General features: G+C 36.8%; 1 protein-coding gene across 1 annotated transcript; it reads left to right on the forward strand.

Moving 5' to 3' along the window:
• Positions 1-4,579: 4,579 nt before the first annotated feature.
• Positions 4,580-11,007, forward strand: LOC109042784 (uncharacterized). Its single transcript, XM_019059711.2, has 7 exons — positions 4,580-4,871; positions 6,508-6,638; positions 6,995-7,366; positions 7,909-8,115; positions 8,779-8,967; positions 9,733-9,973; positions 10,692-11,007. Exons 1-7 carry the CDS (start codon positions 4,586-4,588, stop codon positions 10,817-10,819), a joined length of 1,554 nt encoding a protein of 517 aa, XP_018915256.2. The 5' UTR covers positions 4,580-4,585; the 3' UTR covers positions 10,820-11,007.
• The last annotated feature ends 624 nt before the right edge of the window (positions 11,008-11,631 follow it).

Below are 11,631 nucleotides of genomic sequence, written 5' to 3' on the forward strand. Positions count from 1 at the left end.
AATGTGTAAATTGCACTGCTACCTCGACTGATTTGGACCGAACGTAACAGAAATTTCACTAAGTTCGCACTCGAATTGATAAGATTATTAAGATAGGTGGCAGGGTGCAGGTTTGCGAGTTCCATTGATTGTGTAAACATGGGCGTCTTTACCTGCACTAGATTGACTCCAATGTGTATGATATTGTGAGTAAACCTTCGGTCAATATGCGCCTGTCATTAATAGCTAAAAGCTTTTTTTTTTTTTTTTGGCATCATATTTGTTATCGGTTGATTTTAAAATATCAGAGGCGGAACTATGTATTGCTTTCATGTCAAACGGTTTTTATTATTGCACTTTATACAAAGTGGAACTGGGAGTGGACAGTCTCCCAGCCCAAAGGCCTGTGGTTTGACATGCTAAAAGAGAGGTGAAGGAAGGTTTTTTTCCCTAATTTATACTTTAAGTGCTCTGTTACTAACAAGTAAAATAGCAAATTCAAATACCTTCACGTCACTGCATCCAGTTTTCAGAAAGGCTGATAGGTTTTGGTATCTCCATCATTCAAGCAAGAATTGAAACCTCTGCATAAGAATTAAACACATGATGAAAGTCCTGCTGTGAAGAGTATCTTTAGAGAGATCCACATACCGGTATAATTACACTTCCAAAAACCCGAATAAAAACGTTTATTAAAGTCAGGCGCGCACACATATTTTACCGTAACACTGATTAGAAATTATTTTTAGTGTCTTTTCCTATAGGAGCAAGTTGAAAATCACTGTTGATTAAATTTGATTAAAAATTAATTAAAGTGTTTGCACTCGAGTGAAGTGAAAAACTCAGTCTCTTTCACAGTTGTTTGGAAACTCAGCAACAAAACATGAGTCTTGCGACAAGGACAAAAAGAAACAAATTTTATTTATTTCTGTTGCACGTAGCACAAGGAGGTCATTTTCAAGGTGATATGGCGGGCAAACTTTAATGTGGAAGTGAGGCAGGTTGAATATTGTTCGATGGTTGTTCCCATGAAATTGCAACTGTCTCCCAATCATGTAGACACTGTTAAAATTCAGGGAGCAGATGAAGAAACAATTAATTCGAAAAATTCGCCCATTTATCAGTTTTACATACGAGTCATCTCTTCTCTGAACTTTTTCTGTTTTTGCTCTGTAGATATGTCTCTTGAATATGATTTTACGTAGGCTAAACATCTGATTCCACACAACATCAGGAAGAGCTTGGAGGATTGCATGTCTTTCTTCTGCTGTTGCAACAAACTTTTTACGAAATTTATTGCCAACTATTATGATGCTGTTATCAACATTATCAACAAGTTTGAATCTTCTTATTGATAAAATTGACTCACAGTAGTCCTTCACTACATCATCTAGAGGTGGATGTTTCGCAATTACATGAGGCACACTTGTATAGTTGCAGTAACGCCTTACGATTTGTTTCGCTACACCTTGGGCACCTTTCACTAGTTGGATTATGTAACCGTTGCCAGTCTCAAAACAGAAAAGTGAGTATGCCCATAATGGTCCATTGCTGGTTACACATTGTGTTACATGAACTGTAGAATGTACATTGATTGTCATATGGCGGATTCCATAAAATTCATAAAATTTACTGACAAAGCTATGAAGTTGGTCTCGGTAGTATAAAATTTTCCGTCTGTCAATTACATTCTGCGAGCAAAAATAAACGGCAGCACATAGTTGACAGAAGTGCCTGAAGTATCTTAGCGGTAGGATTTCTTGGAGACAAACTGGCCCATAGTAAAACAGCCAACTTCTCCACTCATTCCCTTTCCAAAGCGCACAGGAAGACAAAGGGCGAAGGTCTCGAGAAATGTTCGATGGTGGATGCATACTTCTTATTCTCTTGTCAATTGCAGAAACTTTTTGCCGCCCTAGGTAAAATTCTTCTTCAGAGTACTCAGGATTCATCCAGATGTTCTGGCAAAGGTAACTAGTCACTCCGAGAAGATGGGAATGCAGATAGTCTATCACAACTCCCCAGGGTAGAACAAAATATGGAATGTAGCAGAGGGGCGACATGCCTTTCATACCGTTTGTAACTTCCCCAGTTTCCAAAGCTTCGTGCATGTCTTCTCGAATGGAGTTATCCGTCCTTTCGGTGTAATCGTCTCGGGGGCAATAACGAACTTGAGTCTCTCCATAAGGATCGCCTTCATGATTGCAATAACAGCACGCATGATAACCATTGAACTGTATCATGTTCATGAGTTTGGCTCTGGCAGGAAGATCCACAGAAAAATTTAAACCGTAAACTTTGGTATTCTCCTCTCTGCCAACATTTGGTCTGAACCAGGTTATTCCTTCATTTGCAAGTTCTTCCAGTTCTTCAATGATGCCCTGTAGGTAGGTTGTCAGGGAAGGCTGAATTTTACCAAACCAGACAGCACCTACGATAACATTGTACGATGCAAATCTTTCCTTTGGATCAATTTCATTGAGGATAAATTGGAAAGGCCAGACAGATGAGGTAGAATTTTTAAAAACAGGAGCTCCATCTGTATTGAGATTTAGTGTGAGAAACGAATCTGATTGGTCGCGTACCTTTTGCTCTAAATTTTTGAATAGTATTCCATCAAACACATCTCTAATTTCTTCATCATTACTAACACGGTTCTGACGATAAGACAAGAGGTCCTCACCACCAACACCTTGTAGCTTTTCTAAAATTTGGTCTTTAATAGAAATACATGAGTAGAAATGACCTCTATTTAGTGATTTAGGTTCTACTGGAGCTCTACAATGTTCTGCAGGGCACTGTTCGATGTCGTTGCAGTCTTCAAGTTTACCCAAGTACAAGAGGCATTCGGAGCAATAAAGGTGTGTTGTCACTTTTTTTCCTGAAGCAAAAATCTTATTGAAAATATAGGTGCTGGGTGCTAGGACAACGGAACCAAGGACGGTATTCAACAAGGAAATTAAAGCTCTGACTCCAACATCTGTTAAGCTAAAGCGTATAATGAAATGAATCACCATAACAAGAATTTCAAACCTTGTCAGATGCACGTTTGGTTCCAGTATATCATCCAAGTCATAGTCATCATCAGGAGGAATCGGATCATTTCCTTGCGGCTCAGGATTATTATCATCCGTTGAATCACCGTCTTCTTCCTGATCATGAGCCTCTTCTTCGTCAATATTAGGTCCATCACTGAAGAAATTTTCGTCATCTGCACCTTGGGATGAGTTGATGGTGCTGTCAGATTCATCTGATGAACTGTCATCAGGTGGATCTAAAGGATTATCGGCTGAGAGAGAGTCGTCACAGCTACCAGATTCATCAGGAGAATCATTGGAATCGCCACCAGGTGGCTCTGGAGGATTAGAGGATGAACTGAGGGATTCACTGGACAACTGATTAGATGAGATACGAGATGAGTCAGGACTTACTTCAATGCACTCCCACGATCCAGAATTGCTGGAAATTGAAATGTTTTTTTGCCGCCAGGATGTTGTTCTAGGCACTGTTCCAGCTTCGGTGGTTTTGTCTAAATACACTTTATAAAACCTGCGTCTTTTAGCGGGTTGAGACATGATCACAACATACGCAGCTGGAGACTTTTATAATTATCTCTGAGCTCATTAATAGCACTTTGAAGCACGCAACGAAGAAACCATCATGATTGAGAAAGGTTAGAAAGGAAATCACCTCATGTAAGTAAGTACTGCGGCTCGAATGGCACACGAATATTAGAATCATTAACGAAAACCCGCGGTAAGATTCGTGTTTGCTGAAACCGGAATATCGAATAACAGTGTGTTTTCTTCGGATAATGCCCGTGAACACGACCCGTTTAAAATACTTTCAGATTTATTAAGCACTGATCAATTACCGGTACCGGAGTAAACAACTTGGGCTGTCAATCAGCTAAACTAGCTCAGGGTCAGGGTAGCCATGATGGTGCACTGTTACCGATGTGATCTTTTTTCCCTTTGTTTATTTATTTTGCTTTCCCCCTACCTCACGTGAGACACACTTCTATCACGAAATTATACGGTCGGATTATTTCACTTTTCAAGAAAACCTGTGAAAGTAACGTTAACGTACATGAATTGGTCGAGGAACTTTCAGCAAATCAGCATTATTTGTTGTTGTGGCAACGTTTTACTCCAAATATTCGTTGCGACGTCACTATACTTCTTTTGCAAATTGCAAATACTGAAATAAACTCTTTGTCCCTCTTGAACTTTATACTATCATACATTTGCACCTTTTTATTTACACTGAGCTATTTAAATCAATCTAGTATGATCTTTAAAGAAGACAACGTGCCATTAAACAGAAGAACTACTTCTTGCGCGGAGGTGTTTTAGAACTCCTCGTACGTCTCGTACTTTGTTGGAGTGCCCGCGCATTAATTCAAAACCTGGAAAACCAACCTCGGCGCATGGCAACGGTTGAGTAACAGGTTGATTCTTGTTAGTCTCAGAACGCTGATTTCGCCTCCTCACGCGTTGAAGATTGGTTTGAGTTTGAGTGAAAATCTTGTGATTTTTTTAAGTATGTGAAGTGTGGAAATCTCCATGTTTAAGACTCAGGGTGCATATTAAGTTTGTTTTTTGTAATGGCCCCGAAAAAAGAACCTGCTATTGCTAGTGTCAAGTTCCTGCTGGATGGCAAGTGCACATTTGTGCCTCTCTCTTACATTAAGAACTTTAAATCCGACAGTTTTAAGCCGAACACAAATTACAAAGTTTTCTGGAGTCCAAATGAGGATGAGAAACCAGAAGATGTTCAGAGAAACCAGGGAATCATATTGGACTTGGATGATGAAATCGAAGCTCGACACCCAAGGCGAGAAACACCCATTCTGGCTGGCTATTATAATGCCACTGTGCTAAAGATTGCAGGTAAGAGTGTGTGTAATTTTTCAAATCATTTCTTTCTCAGGCAGTTAGTAAGAAAAGAGGGAGCTGTTACCAATTTAAGGTGCAGATATTCTGGTATTCGACGGTTGCCATTTTTTGTGTCAGAGTGAAATGCAATATATGGCATCAATTCGTTCCATAATTTCAGCTACTTGTCATTTTTTTTTAAATTTTAACTTCGCACTTCTGTCGTCATGAGACCGAAGAATTCACGTACCAAATTTGATAGAGGAATGCAACGTATTAAAGGCAGGGTTTTTTCAGAGGGTTTAAAGTATCGCATTCGAGTGCAGTTTCAATATCAGTATCGAATGCGATAATTTTCCTCTAGAAAAACCACGCCTTTATTACGTTGAATTTCTTGGTCATATTTGGTACATGAATTCTTCACTCTCATGACAACAGAAGTGCCATCTCAAAATTCGAAAAAAATTATACGAATTGTGTGATGAAACAAATTGTTGTGATATATGGCATGTTGCTCTGACACAAAAAATGGCAACTGTCGAATCACCTTAAAGGAAAGGCATGGTAAGAGAAGACAAAGTTTCTGTCCCTTCAAAACTTCTTAATCACAGAATAAAGGTTTATTTTTCCCAGCTGTTTTCATCAGTTATTTTATTGTATACTTTTAAAGGACGCAATTATCATCAAATTATTAGTGAATAATACCCTCTCTGCCTGAAGGACATGCTCTGTAAGGGAGGAAATAATTAAAACTTTACAGAGTCGACATCATGCCTACGTATGGACTGTGATAGTTGCTTTTCTGATGTCAGTTTAGCATTGAAAGTAATTGCAAGAATCAAGATGGCAGATCTTCTGTTGCAGTCTAAAAGTGGGTAAACTTATTTGCCGTGGACTTTACCTTATGTATACCTACTATGCTTTCTTGGCAGACAGTAGTATTGGGTACAGGTAGCCTTGAGAAAGTTTGGTTTTTTTCTACAAAATTTATGTCAGACAAGTGACAGTTCATTTAATGTTCAAATTTTGAGGCAAAAGGTAAACTCAGATTTATACTGTTGAGTCAGCATCTCATAGCAGGTGAAAACATGCATTATTTGAATGACACCATCCCGAGAGCTGTACGAATAAGATTTGGGTGTTGTCTCAACAAAGCTCAAGCGAGCTCCAGTTCTGTCTCTCAATACATCTCGTAGACCACTGCTTTGGCATATTGTAAGAACAGAGAGGACATCATACAAACAGTGCCTTCTCACAGTTCGAGTTAAGTAAATTATACCTTAAGCCTCCAAAAAATGATGATCAAATTAATGATGTATCGCACATTTACCCTCACTGATGGTTTTTCAGCAAAGGAGCGTGTTTCTTGCCCTGCAATGCTCCATATTAACAATCTTATTTTACTAAACATTTCGTTTATTTATGTTCATTTTTTTGTGGAAATAATGATTAATTATTTTGTACGGAACTTTATGTGACCAATTTATTATTCTGCCAAGAACCCAATCCAGAATTTTCTTTTAAATTCACAAGGTTACACCTGCCCCCTTTAAAAATGAAGTGGGGCGTTGAACTTTTGATACACAACCATTGTGATACTTAAGTAGGTGTTTTTCTGTTTTCACCAGTTGAGATCTTTTTCTTCCCTTAGATTCTAAGGAGGCTTCCGAATCATTGAAGACAAAGCGAGTCTCTGTTCCGACGAGGAGGGTTCTCGAGGGGCAACAAATGAAGAAGGATAGCAAACGAAAGCCAAAGAAAGACTCCTCATATGTCTCTAAGGTAATTCCTCCCATTCCTGCTTTTAGCTTCACTAAGCAAATGGGTCCTCAAAAGCTTTCTTCATTCAAAGCAAATACGGTCTGCTCTAGAAGGAATGAAAAATCTCAAATGACTTGGAGCTATTCATATTTTATTGATGAACCCCTCAGTGACAGGATGGAATCGGATTTTCCCAAAATTTGATTTCAGTAAGCTAGCATAAGTATCTTAGCTACTTAGATTTTGTGTTTAGATTATTTTCTTACTGCTTCCTTAACATTACCTCTGAATAGACATGAAAAAATGACCCTCCCAGACATGTACCTGATGCTACACTTCAGCTCATTCTTTAATTTTGAATTATCTCACTTTTACAGGAAAAAAGAAAGAAAATTGTTGCTAAAACGGATTCGCTTATGGCCACCAAAATGGAGGAACAGAGGAAAAGGAAAGAGGAATCTTCAACATCATCATCAGGGTCAGGCTCTGATGATGAGCTTATGACCAGGAAAAAGTTTAAGGAAGAGTTGCAAAAAGTAATGATTATGAATGATAGTTTGAAGAGAGAGAATAAAAGGCTGACTGAGAGAAACATCGGACTGGAAACCAGAAATGAAGAATTAGAAGCTGCGAACCTTCGGTGGCAAGATAAATTCTTCATCACACCATCAGAGGCAGAACTTCCGTCTAAGCTTCCATGCCCAATAAAAATTAATCTTGTGTCCAAAGATTTGTTTTCAGATAAGACGGTTAGTATGAGAAAAAGTTTTCAACTGCATGTCATTTTAAAAACTGCTCTCTCTCTCGATTTTTCTTTCTTTCCACTCCCTTCAGTTTTCCTTTCATATGAAAGAAGTCTTGGTTGTAAAAAAGTGGGAACAGAAGGAGAGCAGTTTCACGTAAATCAGGTTTCAAGTTGAGTTTTGATCGGATTCATCTTCCTCTAATTTACAAAGCTCTGATTTATTTAAGTTTATTGTTAAAATCAGTCTCATTTAGGCAAATTTTATTGTATGCGCAGCCATTGGTAGAGTAATTTGAGGGAATAGCAACAGACAAATACTATAAAATCAGTGTGCCTAGGAGCCATTTCTTTTCATAGAGCAATGATTTTTCATCATTCTCAGACTTAAAATGCTTTCTAACGAAATTAAGAATTCATGTTCAGTATACATCTTATCAAGATGGTTTTTTTCCAGAGAGAAAAAAAATTCAATAGCCTAATTATGTAACTTTTAAACTATGGTACTGGCCTAATTTTAATAAAAGGTTTTCTTTTCTTTTTCTATAGGTTGATAAAAAGAAAGAAATGACTAAGCCGCCAGCAACACAAAAAAGAGCAAGGTGTACACCACAAAAATCACCTGTGAAAGTGTGTACAAGTCCAAGAAATGTCATCTGGTCAGTTAACACCAGCCCCATCAGCACTGTGCATCCTATTCATAGTACACCAGTAAAGCATGTGTCTCAACCCTCATGCGTAGAAACTGCTGCCAAGGTAAAAGTAGTTTTTTGTTGAATTATACATATAGTAGTTTTGATACATATATGAAGGTGATTCGATGGACCCCATAAGTATTTTGTGTCAGAAAGACATTGAATCTATCGCATTCTTCATTGGTTTCATTTTTTCAGCTACTCTCATTTTTCTCAAAATTTGAGTTTGCATTTCGGTTGTCGCCAAAATTAAATAACTCACTCATCACATTTGACGAAGAAATTAAGCGTAATTAAAGCAGGAATTTTTTTAGAGGAAAAATATCGCATCAGAGTGCAGTTTTGATATTAGTATCGAATGCAATATCTCTCCTCTCAGAAAACCCTGGCTTTATTACATTGAATTTGTTTGTAAAATTTGGTGAGAGAATTTTTTAGTCTCTTGTCAACAGATGAAAAGAGATGCAATCTCCAAATGCGAGAAAAATGACAAGTAGCTGAAAAAATGGAACTAGGTAATCACTGTGCTAAATTGGACGTTGCTCTGACACAAAATATGGCGTTGATGGAATTACGTGAAACTTAAAACCTACCACATTTAAGTTATGGTTGTTTATTCTCATTTCTGTTGAAATATTTTTTTTTATTTTATTTATTTTTATTTTTTTTTCTCCCACACCTTTTAGTCACCAAAAACTAATTTCCTTTGGACATTTTTTCTCAGGCAAATGTTTTGAAACAATCTGAAGGAGAAGGAAGGATAGAAAAAGAAGAAGAACCAAAAGTAGCAGGAAAGGAACGGAAAGAAGAACCGAAAGTAGCAGGAAAGGAACTGAAAGAAGAACAGAAAGAAGTAGGAGAGGAGCAGAGAGAGGAAGAGAAAGAAGCAGGAGAGGAACAGGAAGAAGAAGAGGTACATCAGCTATTCAGTATTACTCAGAATGCATTATTCCATACTGACACACTACAGATGATGTTGAGTGAATGCTGAGCATTAACAAAATAAAAGTAAAAAATTAATTTTAAGAAAAAAGAATTGCATCAAAAATCAAATTCTTACAAAAAAGAGAAAGAAAAAAAAAGTTAGCCTTTGGCCAAACAATGATTTTTGCCTTTATTCAATTGAGCCCTTTTTAATAACGCATGCCTGTGAGCAGAACATGCAGCCCTAAATAATTTTGTTTTTATCATTTTTAGTGCCAACATGTTAATAAAGTTAATTTTCCTAAGGTTATTAAGCTTCTCATTGGGTTTTAAAATGGTTTTTTCACATTTTCATTGAGTTCTCTGAAATTGCAGTGCATTTTATGTTGCATTTTTGGTCCTTCTTTTCTTTTGCAGGTAATGATTTAAATTTATAAATATTTAATGCATCTGCACTACTTTTTTTCTTTTTCTTATTTAACCTCAGAAGAGGGAGCACTTCCTGGTAGAAGCATAGGCCACTGTGCAGAGTCACTACACAATTATCTGATTATAAATTCGTTAAACTTTAATATAGAATCAGCCGGAAAAGAAATTAAAACTGAGGCATTGATGAATTAAAAACTAAGAAACTGCTAGAAGCAATTAATCGATGTTAAGACATGACCTGATAATGATTGACCTATTTATAACTACGGACTTCTCCTTTGGTTTACTAAATTGGTTCTATATAATATCATCCTTTTTATTGTAGGTTGAAGAAATTGATTATACTCTGACGCCAAGAAAGGAGAAAATGTCTTATAATGGAGTCAGGAAAGGCAAAAAAGGTGATTCGCTTTTCGCAAAAAATCTCGCTACCGCCATTTTTGGTGTGGATACCCTTGTAAGAAGCAGCGTCACTGGCCAACCGGCCAAAGGTGGCAAGAGAAAGAATACCACTGATAATACGGCAAGACCTGCCCTCTCCAAAGCAGGTCTCAAGATCTTGGAAGGTGAGAATTTCTGTCTCATTTTTATTTTAATTGATAGAGAAATAGTAATATAGAATATTCGCAAACAACATTCAGTATTAATTAATAGGTTTCAAGTTAACAGTAAAAAATTTTCCACTCATATCTGCTAATTATTTTATTTCTTTTCACCCTTTGCTTGTTAGTCAGATATTGATGGATAAGTGGAAAACCAGGTATCTCGGTATCCGGGTTTCAAAATTTCTGGCTCTTTTTTATTTTTGCGGAGGGGAACTGCACCTTATAATTTGAGATTTACAGACTCAGACCAGAATATTCTACTAAGAAAGAAAAACGTATGAAAGAAGTTTTTAAGAAACAAAGACTACTACTCTTCCAAATGAAAAATAGAGAATGACAGGAAGTCTGCAACAAGGCAAACGAAGATACATGGTTTCGCACTTAGGTGTTTAAAATATTGCAATGTAAGCAGATACCTCACTTTTTGCTGTTTTTTGCCCAAATTTTGCCAATTGGAAAATAAAAGATATAAACGAATGTAAAAGTTACTGAGCCTCTTGGTCTTTGAAATATGAAGTTCATATTTCATAAACAATTGGATCTATAACAAACTTTTCCGTGGAGAAAAGTATGATTCAAATTGAATTCAACAGTAGAGTAGATAAGTGTTCTGGATAGGAAACAACATCTCATATGCCTCTTAAACAAAACTAAATGCTTCGTCTTTTCTTTGTTGCAGATGCTTTTGAAAGAAGGATTAAAAAGGAAACCCCAGGCACAGGGGATGATGAATTGAAGGAAAGAAAAAAAGTAATCAAAGGAGCGATAGCTGACCGGATTAAATATCTCCGAGCTGGTGACAGCTAAGTGCACCATAACTTAATTCATTTATTTTTTTGTCATTTACCATTCATTTATTTTATTTAATTCATTTATTTGTAAGTTTAATTTTTGTTGAAGACTGAAAAGTATATAAAAGTATAAAAGTACTGAAAAGTAAAAGTATATTTTTTGTTGAAGACTGAAAAATCAATAAATATTGATTTTTGACTGAACGAATGAATTCTTTTGAGTAATCATCATTTTCATTTTCTCTTACATCTTTATTCTGGAAATTATTTAATTTCCATGAACAATTTGGATGGTACTGGAAATTACTTACTTTCCATGAACAATTTGGATGGTACTGAAACCATCTCGTGAAAATTTATCATGGAAATGGTTTCGTTCCCATGAAAAATTGTCACGGAAATAATTTTGTTTCCGTGAAAAATTTTCATGGAAATGATTTCGTTTCCATGAAAAATTTTCATGGAAATCAGCCACATGGAAATCAGCCACACGGAAATCAGCCACATGGAAATATTTCCCGTTCCATTTTTCCGTGTCATTTTTTCATGGAAATCAACTTCATGGAAATCATCCACACGGAACATTTTTAGCAGGGTCAGCAATTCTTTTTTTTCCGTGTAAGTATAGAGAAATCGAAATAAGTTCCATCACCCCTTTTAAATCTAGATCTGTCGGCACTCATTGCAGAAACATCGGTGGGTCGTCTTCCCGGGACGTCATGGTGGAGTTATAGCAAGCTACTGAGCGCACTATAACTCTAATCAGTCTGCTAGTTAGGACAATTTTTTAATTAGGAAAAATGGGAAAAGTTTGACAAATCCGGCAAC

The sequence above is a fragment of the Bemisia tabaci genome, chromosome 10 (assembly GCF_918797505.1).
Source record: "Bemisia tabaci chromosome 10, PGI_BMITA_v3".
In the NCBI taxonomy this organism is placed as follows: Eukaryota; Metazoa; Arthropoda; class Insecta; order Hemiptera; family Aleyrodidae; genus Bemisia; species Bemisia tabaci.